This window comes from Narcine bancroftii, chromosome 4 (assembly GCF_036971445.1).
Source record: "Narcine bancroftii isolate sNarBan1 chromosome 4, sNarBan1.hap1, whole genome shotgun sequence".
In the NCBI taxonomy this organism is placed as follows: Eukaryota; Metazoa; Chordata; class Chondrichthyes; order Torpediniformes; family Narcinidae; genus Narcine; species Narcine bancroftii.
In genome coordinates this window covers 107,072,095-107,097,894 of record NC_091472.1, presented here as the reverse complement: position 1 = coordinate 107,097,894, position 25,800 = coordinate 107,072,095, and the positions used below count along the sequence as shown (strand labels likewise).

Here is a 25,800-nt window from a genome sequence, read left to right as displayed (position 1 = left end):
CCAGACTGATGTACATCGACTTCAGCTCGGCGTTTAATACAATCACCAGAAGTTGTCCTCGCTGGGACTTAACACCCCTTTCTGCAACTTAACACCCCTCATTGTAACTGGATTCTGGACTTACTAACAGAAAGACCAGAGTTTGGGTCAGTCACAGATCGTCAAACACCATCATGCTGACCACTGGCACACCTCAAGGCTGTATGCTCAGCCCACTCCTGTTAACTCTACTGACCCACAACTGCATCGCCAGAACCGGCTAAAATAGTGTCATCAAGTTTGCAGATGACACAACTGTAGTTGGTCTCATCAGCAACAACAAGTTGCACTACAGAGAAGAGGTGAAAAATCTTGTGATATGATGCGAGAGTAACAACCTGAATCTCATCGTGGACAAGATAAAGAAAATGATCGTGGACTTCAGGGTGACTAGGAGCAACCACCCTCTATGCCACATCAATAACTCGGAGTGGAGAGCCCCAAGTTCCTTGGAGTTCACTGAACTAGTGACCTGTTGTGGAAGAAAGAGATATTGAGGAATAGGGAGAGATAGTGAGGGAGTAAAAACACAATGCTGGAAAAACTCAGCAGGTCAAACAGTGCCTTTATGTAGCAAAGGTAAAGATACATCACCAACGCTTCGGGCTTGAGCCCTTCATATGGGGGAACATGAGAGATGACCGAACAACCCACATGTTCATTTGGTGAAACCTGGGTTTGAATTTGGCACTGACTACATTCTCCCTGTGTCTGCATGGGCTTCCTCGAGGTGCTTTTGTCTTCTCCCACCCTTCAAAAAGAGTTGTAGGTTAATTGGAGTATTTGAGGAGCATGTGTTTGTAGGCCAGAAGGGCCTATACTGGGTCATGTCTAATTTTTTTTTAATTAAAGCGTAACTTTCATTCTGTGGAGTAAAGTCTGACATGATGTGTACAACTTTAGTGAGACCATAGAACACTACTGCACAGAATCAGGTCCCTTGCCTAACTTTTTTTTGCCTTGTCCCACTGACCTGCACCCAGTCCAGAACCCTCCATACCTCTCCTATCCATGTACCTGATCAAATTCTTCTTAAATTTTACAATTGAGCCCACATTCAGCACCTCAACTGGCAGTTCATTCCATACTCCCACCACTCTCTGTGTGAAGCAGTTTTCCCTCATGTTCCTCATAAATGTTTCTCCTTTCACTCTTAACCCATGTTCCTCTGGTTTGTATCTCACCTAACCTGAGTGGAAAAAGCCCATCTGCATTTACTCTGTCCATCTCCCTCATAATTTTAAATACCTCTATCAAATCTGCCCCCCCATTCTTTTACACTCCAGGAAATAAAGTCCTAACCTGTTCAACGATTCCCTTTAAGTCCAGGCAGCATCCTAGTAAATATTCTCTGCACTCTTTCTGTCTTATTGATATTGTTCCTGTAGTTAGGTGACCAAAACTCAATGGCATCTCTAGGTAAAATAGTGCCCCCTCATTTAAAAAAAATCTGCAAATAAAGTTGCCAGTTGGGCGATTTCCACGCACAATTGGGCTAGGTCTGAAGATCGGTCGTGTGTGTATTGGGCGTAGTTTCTCTTTATGTCAGCCAAAATTGCTAAAAGGAATAAAATTTCCTTTTATAAGGAGCGAAAACTTCCCTGAACAACGTTGCAATTCTGTTTATCTGCTTGCCACTATAGTGCAGGCAATTGCCATTGGCTATTTTTTTTTACAGCTTGACGTTATTAATACTTGTCCATCACTTCAATTAGGACCAAAAAAGAGAGGGCTTTGAAATGCAATTGTCTTGTTAAGGAGAACACCTTAAATTGGGGTAAATGTGTGAGCTGGACCACCTGTAGGGCATTCAAGGGATTTCTCTATGTCCAAGCCTCTGCTTGCAGTCTGATCAACAATACAGAAAACGCTGTTTAAAAGACTGTTCCCTGTGTCATCTTCTATTTCCCATGCTCAAATGCCCACTGGCATTATTCAACCCAATTTGTTTTAAAAAGTTTTTTCCTATCATTAGTCCTGTACCAATTAAGAATATTGGTGATTTCCTGATAGGAGCTGTTCTTTTCTCGATTAACAGCCAACATGCCTTCCCAACCCAGGTTATTGGACTCCGCACATTTATATATGAATAAACATACTTTATTTGTTGAAGTACATTTTAAAAATACTTGTCACTACTCCTTGTGTATTTAATTTAATCTAGATGGGGAGAATGTACCAACTCTTTACAGACAGCACGGGATTCAAACCCCGATCCCGATTGCTGACGCTAACCATTACGGCAACTATGCTGCCCGACACGTCCTTGTAAATTTTACACATTTCATTGTAATTTATCAGAACTTTAATTTTTAAAATATTATCAGTAGATCTAATCTTTTACTGATCTAAAATACGGGCTAGGTAGGGATCAGAGACAGCAAGGCTGAGGCGGACAGGTTCAAGAGTTAGATGGGAGTACGGGGAACAGTTGGGGCTAGTAGCGAGCTTAGGAGTTAGATGTCAGGCTTGGGAGTTCAATATTGGGCGAGTCCCCTAGATATGCTATGCCAAAACTGCACACCGTATTCAAAATGTGGCCTCACCAATGTCAACCCAACTCCTATACTCAATACTTTGATTTATGAAGGTCAGCATGCCATAAACTCTCTTTATAACCCTATCTACTTGTGATGCCATTTTCAGGGAATTATGTATCAGTATTTGCAGGTCCCTCTGTTCTACTGCACTCCGTAGTGCCCTACCATTTACCGTGTATGTCCTTTCTTGGATGGTCCTTCCAAAATGCAATGCCTCACACTTGTCTGCATTAAATTCCATCTGCCATTTTTCAGCCCACTTTTCCAGCTGATCCAGATCCCTCGGAAAGCTTTGAAAACCTTCTTTGCTGTCTGCAACTCCTCCAAACTTACTGTCATCTGCAAATTTTCTTATCCACAATAGTCCCATTACTGATCCTTCAGGTACACCACTAGTCACAAGCATCCAGTCTGAGAAGCAATCATCCACCACTACTCTCTGATTTCTCCCATCCAGCCATTGCCAAATTCAGTTTACTACTTTATGAATAGCTGGCATTTGAATCTTCGTGACTAACGTCCCTTGTGGGACCATGTCAATAGCCTTAATAAAGTCCATATAGACAACATCCACAGTCTTTGCGTTATCAACTTTTTTTTCTAACCTCTTCAAAAAACTAAAATTGGTTAAACATGACCTACCATGAACAAAGCCATGTTGACTATCCCTAATTGGTTTTTGGCTATCCAAATAATTTGTATATCTAATCTCTTAGGACACCTAATAATTTACTTACAACTGACCTCTGGCACACCGGCCTATAATTTCCAGGGTTACTTTTGGAGCCTTTTTTAAATAACAGAACAACGTGAGTTACCCTCCAATCCTCTAGCACCTCACCTGTGGCCAAGGACATTTTAAATATTTCTGCCAGAGCCCCTGTAATTTCTACACTAGCCTCCTTCAAGGTCCAAGGAAATATCTTGTTAGGCCCTGAGGATTTATCGACCCTTGTTTGTTTTAAGACAATAAGCACTTCCTCCTATTTAATCTGTGTAGATTCCTTGTTTTCCTTGCTTCCTACAACTATGTGCCCATTTCCTGAGTGAATACTAATGGAGAAAAATAACATTTATGATCTCCCCCCCATCACTTTTGACTCCATACAAAGCCAACCACTCTGATTTTCAAGGGGACCAATTTTGTCCCTTACTATCCCTTTGTTTTAATATACCTGTAGAAACCCTTAGGATTTTCCTTCACATTGTCTGCCAAAGCAACATCATGTTTTCTTTTTGCCTTCCTAATTTCTTTCTTGAGTTTTTTCTTGCATTTTGTATACTCCTCATTTGTTCTATGTTGCCTATACCTGCTATACACCTCCCTTCTTCCAAACGACATCCTCAATATCCCTCAAAAGCTAAGGTTCCCTATGCCAGCTAACCTTGCCTTTGATCCTGACAGGAACATACAAATTCTGTCTTCTCAACTTTGAAGGTCCTCTACTTACCTTGCACATCCTTGTCCAAAAACAACATTCTTTTAAATTACAACATCATACACACAGCAGCAACAAAAACAACAGCATGTGCTTGTAACACGTGCAGGCGAAACCACATGATTTGGAGAATCATTGTAATTGGGTCATAATTACAGCTCCAATTGGAGCGCATTAGAAAGTTGAAAAAGTAAATTAGCATGGAGTTTTATCTCTAGGTGTATTGATGCATGTAATCTGGTCTTATGAAAAATGTTTTTGTTGTTACAACTAACTATAAGGATATTTTTATAAAAATAATACATTTCTGCTGAAACACTGCACAAAAATTTTATGAACAGTCATTTTGGTGTTACCACTCTGATAGTATCACCCAGTTTGCACCCTGGCACCCTCCTAGTGATGCCAGTGAATAAGGTGAATGGTTATGGCCTTCCCCTAGCATAGAGGAGTCTAAAACCACAGGGCATAGACTTAAGGTGATAGGGGAAGGATTTAAATTGAACTTGAGAGACGATTCTTTTTTGCAGAAGTTGGTGGGTCTGTGGAACTATGATAGAGGAAATGGTAGAGGTGGTTTCAATTACAATGTTTAAAAGCCATTTGGACAGCCGCATGGTTAGGAAAGGTTTGGATGGATTGGGGGGGGGGGGGGGTGGGGGGGTGGTAAATGGGACTAGCTTAGATAAACACATTGGTTGGCATCAATAAGTTGGGTTAAAGCATTTGATTCCATAACTACATTGTAATCTGTTATTCAGTTTTCAAATCTTGCATTTTTGGCTTTATAGCTTAGAATTTGCTTTCAAAATAATGAAAGGTGAATTTATTACTGTAGAATAATAATGACAGAAAATATTGGAATTACTTAGCAGCTCAGACAGCTTGTGTGGAGAAAGCAACTTCAACTCCATGAGTATTTATTTATTTCTGTTCTGTTTCTATTTTAAAGTCTGTTTACACCAACACTGCCACCTGCCAAAAATTGCTTCACTTTGCTCTGAGGCTTGAAGTCATTTGTAAATTATTAAGCAAATACACATTTTTCTCACAATCCTATTACAAATATACAATCTTTTTCAAAATGTTTGGCTAATGCACACACAAACTTTCCTTGTATGGTTTTATCTACTTTAAAATGCAATTGTTTCAGCATCAATTATTTGTCTTTATGTTTACTGTTGTCAGTAATAGAAACCTATGATTAATATCAAGTATAAAATAAAAAAACTTCATTTGTAAAGTGTTTTTACACGGGACATTATAGCATCACGGGTGCGCACAGGCAACAATCCTGAGATTACTACCCTTGAGGTCCTGTCTTTCAGCTTCCTACCTAGCTCCCTGTATTGTCTCTTCAAGACCTCGTCCCTTTTCTTACCTTTGCATTGCAACCTATATGTACCATGACTTCTGGCTGCTCACCCTCACATTTCACAATGCCATGGACCCAATCTGAGATATCCCTGATCCTGGCACCTGGGAGGCAACAAACCTTTCGGGTGTCTCTTTCATGTTTTAATGAGAATTTGTATTAAAATTTAAATTCAAATTTCAACCAGGAATCATTACGTTCCTGCAATACTGTGCAAATATCATGTTATTAATTAGAAGTGACTGATTGGATATATTATTCTTGAGTCATTTGATCCTTTAAACAAGATTAATAAAACTGATTTTTTTTTCCAGATCCGAGACAACCTTGGTATCAGTTTAGATAATCAGGTTTCACCACAATCTCCAATTTTGATTCCACCCCTTCGCATGTTTATGTCCTGGTTATTTAAGGTAAACTTGTACAACTCCTTTTTTTAAAAAAAAATGCATGTAAAAAAATTGAAATGTAAAATAAACTGCTAAAAATAAATGAGTCTTTAGCAGCTCATGGTTCCAAATATAATCTACTTATAAGTGACGTGAAAAATAATTTCAGCAGTTTGAGACAAAGAAATGGAATTAAGCAACTTTTATTAATGGAAGGTTTTAATTGCATTTATGTCAACAATTGATGATACCAAGGTCACACTTTATTGATTTATTCAAGTGGTACCTGCAGTGAGAAACAATTAATATTTCAGTTCTGCAATATTTCATCTGATACTTTTTTTCAGAAGTAAAATTAGATAGGTTTAAACATGAGGTAAATGGAGGTGCATTACATTTACTTTATCAATTCTGATGACCTATTCTGTCCGGATTAATTTGAAACAATCGGTATCAAAATACTTCTGTAACTTTCTTCAGGCAACGACTCTGCCCGATGAATACAAAGAAGGAAAACTACATGCATACAAGCTGATCTGTGACATTATGACTAAACGCCAAGATGTCTTGCCAAACTCTGATTTCCTGGTGCATTTTTATCATGTGATGCACAGGGGCATTGTATGCGAGGATCAGGTAATACTACTAGTTTCTTCCTTGAAACAATGGTCTTCTAAATTAATTCTTTCAGAGATTCTGACTTAGAAATGCAATCTTCCAAGTGTTAAGTTGTTCTCTTGTGCTTTATATTCTGTTTTTGGATAAAATGGAAGTACATTTTAGTACATCTTAAGTTCCATTTTAAATGTTCATGTGAAAATGTGATCTTCAATACAGGTATGAAAATTTGATTTATATCTATTTCTACTTTTAGGAAATTTGAAATGTTTACTAGCATGTGTTAAACCTTAAAAGCCAAGGATAACTGGATTGGCTTCACATTCTAAGAAGCATAATATTGTTTGTTGATCTGTTTCCCACACATCAGAAATATAACCAAAAGAAACAAAGTAGATAAAAGCATTAAGACCCGGAAAATATGTTGCTGTGGATTAACATTGGATTGTTAGACTTGTTGGGTTTATGGCTTTCTGTATCCTTAATAACAATAAATTACTGTCTCTTTGATGGTTGTTTTACAGGGCAAATTGGAAAAGCTTATTTTCAGATAATGCAGTATGTTAGATGCTGGCAGATGTTGCCTTAGTGACAATACAAGGTCTGAACTTTTTGTTAAAGCAAATTTTCAGAAAGAAATTGTTGTCTGAATCTAATCATAAAGCTGTCTTTAGTGAATTGATGATTAATTCCCAATATAACTTGGCCATTTAGAACAGAGAACATACCAGTACAGGCCCTTTGGCTCACTATGTTGTGCCGAGCAAAATAAACTACTCAACAATCTAAACCTTCCCTAACTCACACCCATAACCTCTATTTTTATTGAATTCATATTCCTTTCTAATAGTCTTTTAAATGTCCCGATTGTACCAGCCTCCACCACCACCCCTGCCGATGCATTCCAGGTACCCACCACTTTGTGAATTTATAAAAATAAACTACCCCTTGACATCTCCCTTAAACTTTCCGCTCCTCACCTTATACAGATTTCCTCTGGTATTTGCTACTGACACCTTGGGTAAAGGTTTCTGGCTGTCCATCCCATCTTTGCCTCTCATAGCCTTGTAGACCTCTATCATCTTTCATCCTTCTTCGCTCAAAAGATAAATGTCCTAGCTGTGTTAACCTTGCCTCATAAGATTAATTCTCCAATCCTGATAAATCTTCTCTGCACCCTCTCTAAAGCTTTCATATCGTTCCTGTATTCAGGGGCACAATATTCCAGGTGTAATCTTACCAGAGTTTTATAGAACTGCAACTTAAATTTAATACCCCTCCTACTAATGAATGCAAGAATACCATAAGCCTTCAATCTGCGTGGCAACCTTGAGAGATGTATGGATTTATGGACCTCAAAGTCCCTATGTTCTTCCACACTTTTAACAATTCTGCTATTAATCATAAACTCTTCTTTCAAATTCAGCCTTCCAAAATGCATCACTTCACACTAATCTGGACTGAACTCCATCTACTACTTCTCCACCTGACTTTACAACCTGTCTATGTCCTGTTGTCACCTATGGCAATCTTCTTTTCTTCTTTGGCTTGGATTCGCGGACGAAGATTTATGGAGTGGGTAAATGTCCACGTCAGCTGCAGGCTCGTTTGTGGCTGACAAGTCCGATGCGGGACAGGCAGACACGGTTGCAGCGGTTGCAGGGGAAAATTGGTTGGTTGGGGTTGGGTGTTGGGTTTTTCCTCCTTTGTCTTTTGTCAGTGAGGTGGGCTCTGCGGTCTTCTTCAAAGGAGGTTGCTGCCCGCCGAACTGTGAGGCGCCAAGATGCACGGTTTGAGGCGATATCAGCCCACTGGCGGTGGTCAATGTGGCAGGCACCAAGAGATTTCTTTAGGCAGTCCTTGTACCTCTTCTTTGATGCACCTGACTATACACAACACTACTCATGTTCATGTCATCTACAAACTTACTGACCATCCTTCCAATTCTTCGTCCAGGTCATTTATAACAGGCTCTGTTAAACTTACTTCATAAATACATTCTCCAATCCTGGTAAATCTCCTCTCCACCTTTTCTGCAGCTTCCACATTGTTCCTGAACTGAGGTGACCAGAACTGAACACAATATTCTGTTGTGGCATCATGCCTATGCATGTTTTTCATGGGACCTGTCACCGCAGATGAATCACCGGAGGCAACACTCAGGAGTCCAGACGTGCCTGTGCAGGCCATCCAGTTGAGAGCAGCGACAGTTTCGTGGTCATGTGCAGGATGTAACTAATGGGCAATGCGGGGCAGGGTTTAAGCCGTTAGTCCTGTATGGAGCCACAACTCATAAACAAAATACGCAATGTGGCTTGCTTAGTTTATCAGTGTTTGCTCTTTATTCCTTGGTGAGATTTAGCAACGCCAATATCTGGTGTCCTCGATATCACACAAATGCTTCTTTGCAAGTATAGAAATGGCTGATGATAGAAACATGGTTTTTGATCCTGGAGACATGGTTCCATTCGCTCAGTGTCACAAGTCTGAGGATGAAGTTTGGCTTTCTCGCAGCTCGTCAGCTTACTCCTGATGAAATGTCACCGTATGCCACACTTAAATCTGCCATTAGAGTGAATGCAACCCTCGAATCAAGCCATCATTTTGGAGTTGCTTGTCCACGCATTTAACAGGCATGTTTCAATTGGCCAGCATCGACAAATACACAAAACAGGCCTATTTTGTCATGGAGACAACCTCTGCAGTGCAGGTGAAAGCAACAACCTTTAAGCCGGATAAGACAGACTGACTGTGCAAGTTGAGGCTTTGATGACCCAGCAAAATGATCCCTGTTACCTATTCAACTCAAATCCTGTTTCAGGGACAGGGCAGAGGTGGCACACAAAGCATTTGCCAAGTTGTGCCAACCTCCTTCCTCCTTCTACAAACAGCACCCAAGAAACAACGAGGCCTGGCAGAAGAGGCAGCTGCTGCCTGTGGGGACAACCAGCCACCACCCTTTTCTCACCAATCTTCTCTCTGGTAAACAATATCTCATTAATTCAGACATGGAAATATATGTTGTTTCTTCCATTTGCCAAGAATACCATAACCATAACTCGTGATGTGCTCTTGTCAACACCAACAATTCGATAATTATATATTTGGCCAGCGGTAAATCACGCTTGATTATTGGCCTCCAAAAATATGTTCAGTGCATTTTCACCATTGTGAACTTTTCAAAATCCATCATCGGTGCGGATTTTCTTTCACATTTTTCCCTGGTGGATTTAAAGAATTGCCGTTTCATAAATTGGCGCACACATGTACAGGTGAACTGTATTTGGTGTCCCACAACGGCCATCACTCACCTAACCAGCCTCCACCCTAGCACCTGCCCATTACCAGATTTGCTCAAGCAGTTCCTTCTCTGGGTCATAACAAAATCAGACATTCAATGACCAACCACATCCAGATCCAGTTTCTGCACGAGCGCGCAGGCTACCACCTGATCGCCTAAAGATCACAAAAGCTGATTTCACTCATATGGAGTAGCTGATGATCTAGGAGTTGCTAGGTTTCACCTCTGCATATAGTCCCGAAGAAGTCTCCTGGAGATTGGCTGCCTTGTGGAAGCTACCGCACCCTGAATATCGTCACCATCCCAAATCAATAATGCATCCTGCACTTGCGGGATTTCTCAGCAAACCTACACGGCAAGCAGGTGTTCGCAAAGATCTACCTTGTGTGCCCCTTTTACCAAATCCCGGTTAAACTATCTTATATTCCCAAGACAGGTGTGATTTCTCCATTCGGTATGTTTGATTTTCTACAGATGGGGAATGCAGCCTGATCATTCCAGTGATTCATAGACTATGTTCTCTTCAGCCTCTATTTCCTCTATGCATCAAGAAGCGGAGCATAGAAACCATATCAGGTTATTGTTGCAGTGTTCAGAAGAATATGGGATTATAAAAAACACAAGCAAATGCATTTTTAATGCTCTGAAACTCATTTTTTTGAGTCGTCAGTTGATGGAGAACAGCATCTTGCCAGAAGAGGTAAAGATGCAGGAAATTTAAAATGATCGTGTGCCCAATTATGACAATTTTTGGGGATGATGAATTTCTATTGCTGTTTCCAACTGAACTCTGCTGAGTCCCTCCTTTCCACTGACCAACCTACTCAATTGTTCAGCCAAAGTGACTTCCAAGAAACCATGTATTTACCCAAGAAAGTGGTTGAGGCCTACAACAATGTGAAGAGAACTCTCAGTGATGCTACTATGCTTGTCCACAGAAATCCAATGCCTTGCTATCACTCATCACAAATGCCACCATCAATGCTATGGGAGCTGTTTTGAAGTAACAAGTGTGACAGTATATAGATATGACTTTGGGAAATAAATTGGGGCAGGTTTTTTTTATTGTAGGTCACACAAACATTTTTTATTGTAGGTCACATACAAACATTTCAAAACTGATCTCTGCTCAAGCTAGACAGGTCGGCTCCATGTGCCTTTGCAAAAACTTTGAAGGCTGCCCAAGAAACTTCACTAATGGATTGTTGTTTTGAAAAGCAACAAATGAAAGAACTCGGAGGAGTAGGTTCAGAGCCGCAGGCTGTCTGGGAGTGCCGTTTGCTGTTCTAAGAAAGCATGTGGTTTTTTGCAAGCAGAGATGGAGTCAAACCGGCTTTTCTCTGTGAGAGAGAGAGACAGACAGACAGAGAGACATCAGTTCTGCAGTTTTACAGTCAGCAGCACCAGCTGAGACTGGAATAGGACAAGCTGGCAAGCTTGTGGAAAACCCCATTTGGAAGATGGGTTGTGAGTGCTTAGTTCAGCCTGGTCAAAGTCCTTGTGGTTCAAACAAGAGGAGAGGACTGGCTGCCAAATATTTCACTTGGAATAAGAGAAACAAAAGGAACTCTGTGGTGATCTGAAGGAAAGAGATTATCATATAGAAAACCCTGATGGGACAAGTTTCTTCGGCAAGACACTGAATTGGCTGATTAAAAGGAATCAGTTGTAGGTGTCCAGTGAACAACAATCCTCCCTCTGAAAACCGACAAGAACTTTCCTGAGCGGTAACCATTTACCTTTCAGGCACCAAAGCCTGGTGAACTTCATAAATGTTCAATTTTTATACAGGTACACAATCCTTGGCGGGACACTGTGTTCCAAATTTCAGATTTTTCCGGATTTCGGAAAGCCAGATTTAAGCCCACCCGAATTGTGCTGCCAGTTCCCCCCCCCCCCACCAATTGTCCGACTCGCGCTGCCTGTCTCTCCCCCATCACCCAACTCATGCTGCCAGTCTCCCCCTCGCCCGCCCAAATCGCGCTGCTGGTCTCCCCCCACCCCCCATCACCTGACTCGCACTGCCGGTCTCTCGCTTGCCTGACTTGTGCAGCCGGTCTCCCTCCCCCCAATCGCCCAACTCGCACAGCCAGTCTCCCCCCCCCCCCCCCCACCATTGCCCAACTCGCGCTGCCAGTCTCCCCCCTTCACCCGCCTGATTCGCGTTGCCGTCTCTCTCCCCAGTTGTCGGATTTTGGAGCTTTCCGGATTTCAGATGTCCAGATAAAGGATTGTGTACCTGTACTGTGCACAGAATTACCTGCAACCAGTAAACTTGGAGGAATGAGAAGTGAGATTGGACTGTGAATCAAAAAACTTTTCTGAACTTACGCACACATTACATACACGTGTGCTTAGAATTAGAAGGGGGTTAAGTTAGGTTAGTTAAGTTAATAGTAATAAGATAAAGTTTGATCCTGTTTTCATGTTTAAAGATAATTAAAAGCAACTTTTGTTTAAGTAACCATTTGTCTTGGTGAATATTAATTGCTGCTGGGTTTTGGGGTCCTCTGGGCTCGTAACACAAGTCAATGGCATTTTGGAGCCTCTGCCATTTTTTTTCAGCAGAGCTATGAAATGAGGCACAGTATGTTCGGATGAGAACTCCTGACTAGTTTCTTTTCCGTCAAGCATTTCTACGATCTATTGGAAGGTCATCCCTTCACTATTTATACAGACCACCAAGCACGTACCTCTCACACAAGTGTACAAAACCATTCACTGTGGGAAATCTGCCACTTGAACTTTGTCCTGCAATTCTCCATTGATATTAGGCACATCCAAGGAAAAACAAATCCTGTTTGTGACGCTCTATCAAGACTAGAAGTGGATGCTCTTCACATGATTACAACAATCAATATTAATGCAATGGCTCGTGCACAACGCACTGATCCTGAGCTTATCTAGTGCTAACAAAACGATACAGATCTCAAACTTGAAGACTTCATATTAGTGACACAGGTGAAATGACACATCCACCATGGGCCCTTTGTGTCTATCGTGATGTGTCATGAACTTATCAGTGTGCTCTGCAAACTCTCCCATCTGGGAAAGAAAGTGGCAATCAAGCTGGTTACTGAACATTTCACCTGGCCACACATCAAGAGCAACAAAGGACTATGGGCGAAGACCTGCTTGCCATGACAAGCGTCCAAGGTCTTCAGACACACCAAAACCCCACTTGGAGATTCCCTGTTCCAGATTCCTGCCTCGAGCATGTCCACTGGTTGATCCACTTATTTGCTCACTTGTGAAGCTCAGACTACAAGATGGCATGATGAAGTTGCCCAGGCTTTCATTGGCCAATGAATTCTGGCATTCGGTGTCCCAGGTATGATTACAACGGACCGAGGAACCATTGTTTGAGTTGGCGGTCTTACGAGCACTTACCAACCTTTTGGGCATCAACTAGATTTGGGCAATGACTTACCAGTCACAAGTAAGTGGCCTCATTGAACATATCCACCGTCAACTAAAAACAGTGTTGACAGCTGGGGGAGAAGCATCCCAGTGGAGCGAATGGGTGTTACTGGTCCTGCTCAGCATTTATACGGCAATAAAAGCAGACCTAGGATGTTCAGTGGATGTAATAGTCTATGGCGCCATCCTGACACTTTACAAGGCCAGATCACACGATTCTGCTGATTAAATCTCTGGCAAACAATGCAATTACTCAGGCAGAGGCAGCAAGCAGTGACAACAGTGTACATGCCAGCCGACTTTCAAAGCTGTATCTATCTTGATTTGATATGATATTATTCGCTGACCTCTACAGGAAGCATACAATGACCCTTACCAGGTCATCAAACGGCAGCCTAAAGGTTTCATGATCTATCAGAATGGAAAGACAGCTTAAAGCCAGTATACGTCGAGAAGCAGGTGACTACATCACTCATCAAACCAACAAAGTCACAACACCCCAGCCCTTCCCATTGACGACTGCCCACACTTCATTACGAAAGAAGATCAGTCTGAATCATCAACTTGCAGACCAGTGTGTGGCAGGATAAAACCAGGCAGTTGCCACCTCGCATGACTCAGAGGCCTACATGTGTTCCATATCGGGCCTGTTGCCATTGGTGACTCACCAGAGGCTCCACTTGGGAATCCAGATGCACCTGCGCAGATCAGCTGAGTCTTAACTTAGTCTCTTCCTCTTCTTGCCGAAGCTTCTCAAGCCAAAGACTCAACTCACCACTCTAACTCTGATCCACTTACATGACGGCTGCTCCACTTGTACCTCTCATTTGCTTAAATTGTCCCACTCTCACACACGCTTGCTCCAACTCCTGTTTGCTGAAAAGGAAACTTACCGGCACAGTGCTCACCACTGTCCCACTCTCATACACTCATGCTCTATCTTCTGTTCATTTGTCAGAACTGGTCATGTCAAATATTTTAAGTGAAGATAAAATCCATAAGTTAGTAATCCAGGCAACAAGAATCCAAAGATAGTACTGTTTTAGTGAGGTAGATAATAGTGATTGTCAAATTCATCAGACAGACATAAATTGCTTCCATCATCATCTGGCTCTGGCATTGGAAGCCATGACACTTTATAAACAGCTTGAATATCACTGTTCTTGAATTAGCTCTAATTTGTTCTCACTTGGTGTGAAAATGACCCTGAATAGCTTTTATTTTATGTGACAAGGTCAACTGGCCTCTCTCCACCACAATGACTACCAAAGTCACCAGAGATATCTGCCATTGGCTTACAAAGCAAAAACACACTGAAAACATTGTAATTACCAGTAATCAAAAACTCTTTCAGTAGTTGTCTTTCATCAGTAGAAACTTACTAATAAATCAGGTGGAAACAAATAAAATCATTTTTACCAACGTCATTTACTTTATATATAAAAGTGCAAAATATGTTTGCTGTTTACCCTTGGATTTGACTCACAAGTAAATAATACTATGCTTGATTTTGTGGACTGGGGTGAATACTGTGCTAGATTATTTCTGAGGTATACACTTTTTGAATAATTGACTGTTTTATCATATTGTACATGTATTTTTATCCAGACTGGCTCTAATTGCTTCATTTCTTCACTAATTCAAGAATATTCTTACACAACAAACAAAAGATTGCAATTATTTAGTACCTTTAGTATGATCCCACTGACGAGACAGCAGGTTTATCAAATAAAATGTGATAATGAGCCATGTGAGGAAATATTAGGACAGGTGACAGAGCTTGACCAGTTTTAAGGAATGTGGTTCATGAATGCATGGAGTTCAGAGACCTGAAAGCACTGTCTTCAAAAAGGCTCTGAAGGCAACCAAATCCTGGGATGAGGTATTGGTAATATTATGGTGGTAAAAGTACATGGTCCTGGTGATGAAGTGGGTTTGAGTCAGATTTCCAATTAACCAAGATGAGTTCAGCTTTGGGCATTGACCTGTGGATTTTGGTCTTCTTTATTTCAATCATTCTCATTCAGTGTTAGGTATTCGATGAACAGCACAACAAATAATTCAGTGATAGTGAGGAGAAAAGCATGTGTTCATCCCACTAATTCCATCATTTTATTTTGTAACAAATCACAATTGCTTTCATATCCTTAATTAGGCCCTGCATTCTCCAAAATGCGTCCAATATTTCTGGGGGATTTTTGTCATCTGGAGACAAAATATTTTCTTAATTTCTCAGCCATTTCTATGTTCTCCGATATAATTTGTTCAGTTTGTGTTTTCCAATTAATATTCCCATGGAAGCATTTACCATGACAATCTAAGCATTTGTAGGCTTCAGGACTTGCTGCTTCTGAATATGCTGGGTGGCTGTTTCTGGATCTTTCCTTTCTTGGTGAGCATTTAGATATTTTCCCTGTTCTCTCTTTATTAATTCAATCCTTGATGCTTTCTACTTTAATGCACTTTGTTTGCTACCTTGAAGGTGTTTTGACCTTCAAGTTATTTATGTTTATTTTCATATGATAAGCAGTTCTTTAAGATACTGACCATAACTCCAGACAATCGATTGGGATGACAATTCTCGGATAATTTGATAACTTTTCCAAAAATCAGGGGAGATTTAATTGTTCTCAGCAAGGTCATCTAATCCAAATTATTACTTTGCAAAAGGCATTAGCCTCCTCTATCTCTTGAGGAGGAGGAAGAATTGGGGGAAGCCCTCCTTGTCATTTTCAAGTCCCCACGTATTCTGCAAACCTTATTTTTCAGGTTTTGAGGCTTTTTCTTGAAAGTCAAAATCAATCGAAGGGCTTCTGGATTCATTTGACATTTCCAAATATCTTGGATACTTTTCGATGAATAATTGGATTTTTTTTTGATTGCTAAAGTGGCCCGATTTAACTGTTTGTACTCTGTGTCCAGGTTTTCCAGGACTGATTTTATACTCAACCATGCACTTTACTTCATTGCAGTAAAGGTTTACCCACAGACCCAGTCTCAAAGGTTAAACATGGCCGGGTCTAAAGGGTTAAGTTCTCACTTATGCAAGCAGCATCGACTTGTTGGATAAATTGCTGATGCAGCTGAAGTAATCTTCGTGGCCACTGATGTGGACTTGATTTTCGGACCTTCAGTGACCTTTTAGATTTCTGGTAGATAGGCAGGAAAGGCTAATTGATTGGCATTTTACATCCTTATTGACTGAACTGCAGTTTTATAACACACAGGCTTTTAAAGATTCTTCTAATGGAAGGAGATATTCTTGGAAAGTAGAGGTCAGTGAAGTTCTCACCACTGGAGCAGAATTAAGGGATGACTCATTCCACTGGTCCAAAATCACCAAAATTTTTCATTTTTTTAAAAAAGAAAACCTGTTCTTTTCAATTATTCACCGTTGTGCTTCACTGCTTAAATTGCTTTAATGGGAATCTCAAAGAAATTGCAGCAGATTGTTTCATGTGGGCAAGGGATGACTATTGTTCATTCTTGGAACTCTCAAAATAATTTCTATACCATATATTTTGATGTACAAGTCGAGTCATAAAACCCTCAAAAATCACTCAAAAAATGGGGGTCAACTTAACCCCAAATATGCTTTTGAGACCTGTAAATTCAAGTCAAGAACATCAGTTTGACTCCGATTCAACATATAAGTCAACCCTGGAATCGCCAATTTGGTGTATTATTCAACCCTGGAATCGCCATTCGGTATATTAGTCGATCCTGGAACACCTCGCTGGTGCCGCCATTCCCTGACACCTCCTCACAGCCAGGCGCCACCATAATCCACTCAGATATTCTACAATTATAGAGCCTGAGGTCCCCACTCCTACCTTGGAGCATGAGGTTGCTGCTCCTGCCTTGTAAGGTGAGGCTTCCGCTGCTGTGGGACAATGAGGTCACCGCTCCTGCTCCAGAGAAAGCGGTCGCTGTTTCTGCCATGTGGCAGAAGCAGCAATCTTGTTCTCCCAGCAGGAGGTTCCCGCTCCTGTTTCTTTTTACTTGCTTACAGTAATTTACAGCTTTGTTACTTGACGATTGGGATGCTTTATAAAAAAAAAATTGGGTTGTTTCTGGGAGACCCAGGAGGCCATAAAATTGGGGTTGACTTGTACACTAGATATACCATTAAACCATTAAAATTAGGCTAAAAATGGGGGGTCCACCTATCTGCCAGTCGACTTTTATGCTGAAATATATAGTAGTTACTTTCTTCAACCAATCAAGATGTGTAAGGAAAGTTTAGAAGCTACTATATGGTGAAAATCACCATTAAGGCTCTTTTTAATTTGTCTTTCAGTGAGGAAATACCTGGCAATTGTTTATCCAAATGTTCTTGCAGGTGTCTTGCAAAGGAGCAAAGTTGTGTTGCTTTTGAGATAATTAAAAATGTAAAATTTGTGTCAGAAATTAGGTTTATTTAAAATAGACACTTTTGATTAGACATGCTAAAGATTAAAAAGATTAGATTTCCACTCCATATTATGTCCATCATTTTTATTATTCAATTTGTCATGATAATACAGTACAACTCCAATTATCTGAAATGGTCAGGACCGGGCCTATTTCAGATAAATAATATTTTTGGATAACTGGTCATTTTTTAAAAACTGCCCAGTAGTAGCAGCAAATCAATTGTAACAATGTTTAAACAACAACAAACAACGAGGGAAAGCTTTTTAAGCCAGTTTTCAACCAGTATCAGTTCTGCTCCAAAACAATTTTGGATAACTAAGGATTTCTGATTGTTTCAGATATCCTCATTTATCTGAAATTTTTTGGAGGTGAAATGACATCACTTTTGGATCCATAAAAAATCTCGGATAACTGAGGATTTAGGATAATCCAATTTTGGATAATTGGAGTTGTACAATATCATTATTTCTGTGGCCACTACAGTGAATTGCTGAATGTTGCTTGCCAAGAAAGCGTATGGATTGACATACAGTCTTTGAGTTGTACAATGTTTTTCTACCACTACCTATGTATTGGTGACCATCGGCACTGCATATCATTATTTTCTGTTTAAAAAAAGAAATGTTATATTTTTAAAAAGTACATTGCAAGAGGTCATACAGCATCTTTAACTTTTTTTGGTAGCTGCACGCATTGTAGAGAATAATAAGCTCTGAAATTAGTGATAGAAATGGACTATTTCAGAAATGGAGATTTTGAAATTCTCGTGTGAGAATTTGTATTAATTTGGAGCAAGAGTTGCTATTCGAACCCAGTAAGCCTATTCTATTGGTTAATAAGATGATTCTGCATTGGTGTCAACCTATGGTAACCTTTCACACTCTACCTAATTAAGTATCTAGATCAGATGAATGAACAGTGACGTTGTTTGAAACTTGAGTGGAAGCTTTCCCCTCCTGGTATTTATTTTAAAGGAGTTCTAGTTCATGCACAGCTTGATGATAGTCAGCAGGGCATTGTTCGTAGAGTTTAGTGCTAACATAGAGATGAAGCTTTTGTGTATTTGAAATGGATTTTTATGGGTAGTGTAAAAAATTAGAATGTACAACAAAGTAGATCATATGACCCCAAAACTCAATAGAATGATGGGACAGATGGTCATGTCCACTTTCCGATGTGAATCCCAGATTTCTTGATCTGAAAATATAATTTTCAGCCTTGAATGCACTGTTCTACTAAACTGTCCTTTGGAGAAGAGAATTGAAAGAGCTTTAGCTCTCTAAGTAAAGAAGTCTCCCTTTATTTGTCTTCATTGGTCAATTCTTTATCCTGAGATTCTTGACTCTCTTTTCAGTAATGATCTCTCAGCATTTAATTTCCCAGTACCTCTCAGGATTTTTCATTTTATTATGATCATTCTTTACAACTCTAATGAACACATCCATCTTGCAGACTTGTTCATGAGGAGCAAGAAAGAACTATACAAGGAAATTTGAAGTTTACTGTGCAGCATGGGAGATGCACATATTCTACTGTGACAAATAGCAATCCACATTGCTTAACATTGCCTGCTATTTTTAATTTTAATTTAGAGATATTTCTGCAGTTTTCTATATTTAAGGATTTTAGTTTTATCATATTGACAAAAATTAAAATCAAGAAAAACTGCAGATGGTGGAAATAGAAAATAAAAACAGAAAATTCTGGAAATATTCAACAGGTTGGGCTGTATCTGTGAGAAGAGAAACAGTGAATATTTCAGGTTCAAAATTGTGCAATGGAACCAAAAGGGACACAGAAGTTGTTCTAAAGCTGCAGGAAAGATATGACAAGACGGTGTTTCTGGGTGTACATCTTAAATTTCTCATTCCACTACTACAATAAATTAACAGTCTGTGACTGCCTGGACTATCACAGAGAGGCTCAACACAAGTTTGAGAACATTACAGCCTTCAGTATTGAATTAACCATCTGAAGGTATCTTGATTTCTTTGTCTCTACAAGTTGACTAGCTTTCTTTTTTTCCACACTTTCTGGAAGTGGAGGTCATGTCCAGCCTCACCTTCTGGGCATCTCCCCTTGCTCTGCATTTTGCAACTCTGATGTGCTTTTATCACTGTTCTCACTGTTCAACAGCTGCTGTTCACTCAATAACGGGTGAATCTTGTTCACAACTTATCCCCATGGTCACCTGGTTAGGCCCTGTCAGAGACACCTTTATGGTGTTTTGCTGCATTTGTTGTGTTATATCATTCAATGCTTTCATTTGCAACTCTTACTACATGCTTTTGATAACTAGTGACAATTGTGATGCTATGGATTAAAGTCTCTCTCCAGAGTCTTGGTTGATCCTAAAGTAAAGGAAGAGTGTACTCATAGTAGAGAGGTTCCATTTTAAGTTCCAGTTTACTTATCATCTGATTGTACCAGTACAACCCAACAAAGCAGTGTTCTCTGGTCCACGGTGCAAAATAGTCCAAACACACATAGCATGCACAGACAAACAAGACACACAGTGCCCTCCATAATGTTTGGGACAAAGACACTTATTTCCTTTTATTTGCCCTTGTACTCCACAGTTTTAAATTTGTAATCAAACAATTCAAGCGCACAGACCAGATTTTATTCAAGGTCATTTGTACACATTTTGGTTTGACCATGTAGAAATTACAGCACTTTTTATCCATAGTTTCCTCATTTCAGGGTGCCAAAATGTTTGGGACATTTGGCTTCACAGATGTTTGTGAGTTCTTGGGTATGTTTAATTGCTTCGTTGGTGCAGGTATAATAAAGCTAGGCTTGCTTCTAAGCTTTTGATCACCTTTGGAGTCTGTGGTTGCCATTTTTCAACACGAGGACCAGAGTTGTGCCAATGAAAGTCAAAGAAGCCATTATGAGGCTGAAAAACAAGAATAAAATAATAAGAGTTATCACCTAAACCTTAGGATTACCAAATTCAACAGTTTGGGACATAAATGAGAAGAAAGAGTGGACTGGTGAGCTAAGTAATTGCAAAGGTAAGCCAAGGAAGATCTCCATTGCTGATGACAAAATAATTCTCATCATAATGAAGAAAAATCCACAAACGTATGTCCAACAGATCAGAAACGCTCTTCAGGAGGCAGGTGTGGATGGGTCAATGACTACTGTCCACAAGAGATTTTGTGATCAGAAATACAGAGTCTACACTGCAAGATGCAAACCACTAGTTAGCCACAGAAATAGAATGGCCAGATTACAGTTTGCCAAGAAATATTTAAAAGAGCCTGCAGAATTCTGCAAAAAAGGTCTTGTGAACTGATGAGATCAAGATTAATCTGTATCAGAGTGATGACAAGAGCAAGGTATGGAGGTGTAAAGGAACTGGCCAATATCTAAACCATACTACCTCATCTGTGAAACATTGTGGTGGGGTGTTGTGGCCTGGGCATGTATAGGTGCCACAGGCACTGGCACAGTTGTCTTCATTGATGTAATTGCTGATGGCAGTAGCAAAATTTATTATAGAAACATCTTATCTGCTCAAGTTTGAGCAAATACCTCCAAACTTATTGAATGGTGCTTCATCCTACAGCAAGACTATAATCCCAAATGTACTGCTAAAGCAAAAAAGGAGTTTTTCAAAGCTAAAATTCTTGAATGGCCAAGTCCATCACTCAATTTAAATCCAATTGAGCATGCCTTCAATACGCTGGAGAGAAATTGTACGGGAACAAGTTCCCGAAACAAGCAGGAGCCAAAGATGGATAGAGTGGAGGCCTGGCAGGGCATCACCAGAGAAGGAACTCAGCACATGGTGATGTCTACAAATCGCAGACTTCAAGCAAGGGATACGCAACAAAGTACTAAACATGACTAATATACTTTCCATTGCTATATCCCAAATATTATGGTGCCTGAAATGAGGGGACTTTGTAGAAATTGCAGCACTTTTAATGCATGGTCAAACCAAAATGTATACAAATACTCTTCAGTTAAATTAGGAATGTGTACTTTAATCACATATGAATTGTTTGATTACAAATTAAGAACTGTGAAGCATAGGGACAAATAAAGGAAAGAAAAGTGTCTTTCCCAAACATTATGGCGAGCACTGTATACATAGAACCTATACCTATATACATAATATTGGTATATTTATTATTAACAAATAGCAGTCATGGGGAGTTGTTTTAGCAATTTTGCTCAAGAAGAAGCTGTTCATCAGCCTGGTGCTCTGACTCTTCACACTTCAACAATATTGGTAAATCTCATCAGTTGGGGGAGAGGGGGGTTGATCCCCTTTATCACTTTTATAGTCTTGTGTCCAATCAGATGTTAGACAGCAAGCTTACAACACTGGATGGAGCTAGCTGGGATGCTCTCGCAAGATCTCCTGTAGAAATTTGACAGAATGGTGGCTGATAGCATTGCCTGCCTCCGTCTTCTAAGGAAGTGCAATGGCTGTTGCGCCTTCCTGACAAGTGAGGAGATGTTGAGTGTCCAGAATAGTTCATTTCTTGTGTGGACGTAGAGGAACTTGGTGCTCTCTATTCGCTCTACTGCCGAGCTATTAATGTGAAGTGGAGGGTGCTCATCCCTGGTCCTCCTGTAATCTATAATCATCTCCTTTGTCTTGTCAATGTTGAGATGCAGGTTGTTATTCTCACACCATTTCAAAAGATTTTCCACTTCTTCTCTGTAGTGTGATTCATCGTTGTTGCTGATGAAGCCAACTTCTATAGTGTCATCCGAGAATTTGATAACTGTTGGAACTGGATCTAGCATTGCAGTCAGGGGTCAGTAGCGTGAGCAGGAGCAGGCTGAGCACACAGCCCTGAGATGTGCCAGTGCTCAATGTAATGATGCTTGATGTTCTGCTCTCAACCCAGATAGACTATGGTCTTTCCATGAGTAAATCCAGAATTCTGTTACTGAGAGGAGTGTTGAGTCCCAGCAAGGACATCTTCTCCACCATCCTCTGAGATATGATTGTATTAAATGCTGAGCTGAAGTCTATGAACAGTAGCCTGGCATATGAGGTGTTGTTCTAGGTGTGTCAGGATGAGGCATTGTTTTAGGTGTGTCAGGATGAGGCGTTGTTCTAGGTGTGTCAGGATGAGGCATTGTTCTAGGCGTGCCAGGATGAGGCGTTGTTCTCGGTGTGCCAGGATGAGGCGTTGTTCTCGACATGTCAGGATGAGGCGTTGTTCTAGGCGTGTCAGGATGAGGCGTTGTTCGAGGCGTGTCAGGATGAGGCGTTGTTCGAGGCGTGTCAGGATGAGGCGTTGTTCGAGGCGTGTCAGGATGAGGCGTTGTTCGAGGCGTGTCAGTATGGAGTGGAGAGACAAGGCTATATTATTTCATAATGGTGAAGGACAGTGCCATAGTTGTCAAGGCCTCTTACTGTTGCCCTCCTTGGTACCAGGATGAGGGTGTCTGCCTTTAAACCTGCGGGAATGATGGACTGCTGCGATGACATATGAAAGATTTCTGTGAGGACTTTCATCAGTTGGTCTGCACAATTCTTCAGTAATCCTAACTCTCGTGTGTGTTGTCTGGTCCCACTGCCTTGTAAGGGTTCACCTTGGCTAGCATTCTCCTTACCTTGGCTGCAGCTATGCAAGGGGTCTGTTCTTCAGGGGAAGACAGAGCTTTTTTTGGTGTCCACCTGTTCTTCACGTCGAACCATGCGTAAAAGATGTTCAGACCGTAAACTAAAGGAACGGTGTGCTCATGGCAGAGAGTTTACCCGAAACTAAAGAAAAAGTGCATTCATGCTGGAGATTTTTAAATAAACCTCCCCCTCCCGCTGATCTGCGCACTCGCATGGATGTAATCACTGATGTGGCATTCTTCAGAGAAGATCTCCCTTATGTACTGAACAGTGTACATCCAGCAAAATCATAAAAAACATTTCAGCAATAACCATAATAACCAGATCTCTGTGTTTCAATTCCAATTTGCTGCTTTTTCTTCATTGCATTCAGAGTTGATTAAAAGGGCAGGAGACGTAGCAAGATGGCGTAGAGGAAAGACGTGTGGTTCCACCTTCCCCCAGTTAGACTTCTAAATACCTGACTTTAAAATTAGTAAAAGTGGTTAAAAATAGTATCTACAGATTTTGGAATAGTGAAGGATTGAAATGGCTGCAAACGCGAAAAAATCAAAAGCTCAATTGCAAAAGAAACTAACTTACAAAATTGTTGAAGAATTGAGGCCTACCTATCAAGTTGAAGCCACGGAGTCGTCGACTGGAGCCCCCAAGCCTCAGAGTCTCGCTCACTTAAGTATTACACCGGCGCCGATCGCGCATCCGCAAGATGGCGCCAGTTCAGCGCCGAGCTTGGCCGGATCTGACTCGCGCACTCGGCCGAGCGAGAACAGACCTGTGAGCCCGCACCATTGCCTGGTGTTCTGGGGGCGTGCAGTGTAGCATTGGAAGACGCACCTGCGCGGTCGGTTGTTCTGCCGGGCATGCGCGTTGCATTGTGAGTCCATGAATTACTGGATAAAGTGTGGGCTGTGGGGGAGCCCGAGCGACGGTGGGCTGACAAGGTCGGCACTCTGTCATCGGGTGTCCAAACTTGCAGCCTCACTGGAAGAGGACCTACTGTGTTTGAGGAGGAAGAGAGCCCAACTTTATTGGAATTTACACAGGAAGAAATGGGGACTGACATCAGAGAAGGTAGGCCTCAAAGGGAGGAGATGGAACCTGGACTGGATTCTGTGTTTACAATCTTGGAAGGGATTGCTCATCAAATGGAAAAAATATCAAAGCAGATATCTATCAGATGACTCAAGGATTTATGGAAGTGAAAACTAAAATGAATACTATGTGTGAAGAAATTACTTTTATGAAGCAAGATATTAATGTAGTTAAAAGTGATGTTAGTAAATGCATAAAATCAGTGGATACCGTACAAAATAATTAAAAAAAAGATTGAAGAAGCTTTTTTTGAATGTAAGAATCAAGTGGAGTGTAATAGAGAAACAATGGAAAAAGTGGAGAATTCTTTTGTGGATTGGGGGATTCAGAAGAAGGAATTATTGAAGAAGATTGATTCATTAGAAAATCAAAGTCGAAGAAATAATGTAAAAATAGTAGGTCTTCCAGAAGATATAGAAGGTTCTGATCCGGTAAAGTTTTTTTAAGAAATGGATTCCTAAGGTCTTGGGCAAGGAGTTCTTTCCAGATGGTCTGGAGTTAGATCGGGCACATCGAGCATTAAGGAAGAAACTGTTTCCAGGCCAATCACCACGAGCAGTTCTGATTCGTTGTTTGAAATATCAGGATAGAGAAATGATATTGCGAATGGCAGTGCAGTAGGCACGGCAAAACCAGGCTCCAATGATGGTTCAAAATAACAGGGTGTTTTTTTATGCAGATTTGAGTCAAGAAATTATTAGAAGGCACCGAGAATTTAATTCAGCTAAAGAAGCATTGTGATATAAATTTGCCTTTCGTTATCCGGCAGTATTGAAAGTTTTTTATGGGAATTTTCAATCTCAATTTTTTGAAAATGGTCATGATGCATTAATCTTTGCTAATTCATTGCCAGATTTATGAGGAAATGGTCAATCACCACTATTGTCACCTAAGAGGAGGGTAAATGGCAATGGAAATGGGAAGAATGGAAAACATGGAAAAAATGGGGAAAAAAGTTGAATTGATGCAGTCTGCTTGATATTGAGGACAATCACTGGGACTGGAATCACTAGGTTGACTGTTTTTGTCTAGATACTTTGTGAAAGTCTGACTGGAGTGGGGGGTGGGGGGGTGGATGACACTGAGACCTTTAGTCACCCACCACTAGTGGATTTTCCCACACCCAGATTTTAAGGGGACTATTACTTTTTAGTAGTTTGTTTTGGGATTGTTTTTTTTTCTCTTATTTTGGAGTTTTTAATATAGAGGGGATTGGAATATTAAGCGAATTAGAAGGGGAGCATTATTTTATAGTAGTGGAATATATTATTAGATTAAGAAATGTCTAATTTGAATTTTGCAACTTTTAATGTCCAGGGTTTGAATAACCCAATTAAGCGCAAACGAGTTTTGGATTGTATAAGAAAAATGAAAGTTGATATTGCTTTCTTGCAAGAAACACACTTGACCGAAAAAGAGCATTTGAAATTGAAGAGAGAGTGGGTTGGTCATGTGTTCTCTTCTTCTTTTAATTCTAAGGCGAGGGGTGTTGCGATTTTAATTCATAAGAAATTACCATTTGAATTGGAATCGTTTGAGGGAAATGCTGGGAGGGTTTTGATGGTTAACTGTAAA

The 25,800-nt window shown here is 40.5% G+C and overlaps 1 protein-coding gene across 7 annotated transcripts in view; it reads left to right on the top strand.

Annotated features, from left to right (window-relative positions):
• ralgapa2 (Ral GTPase activating protein catalytic subunit alpha 2) overlaps nt 1-25,800 on the top strand; it is a 521,318-nt gene that overhangs the window by 193,497 nt on the left and 302,021 nt on the right. For all 7 annotated transcript variants that reach the window (XR_011355999.1, XR_011356000.1, XM_069932375.1 and 4 more), the window contains exons 23-24: nt 5,708-5,806; nt 6,263-6,418. Coding sequence is in view for 5 of the 7 variants with exons in the window: in XM_069932375.1 (XP_069788476.1) it covers nt 5,708-5,806; nt 6,263-6,418 (255 nt within the window). In the remaining 2 variants the exon portion in view is untranslated. The remainder of the gene's footprint in view (nt 1-5,707; nt 5,807-6,262; nt 6,419-25,800) is intronic.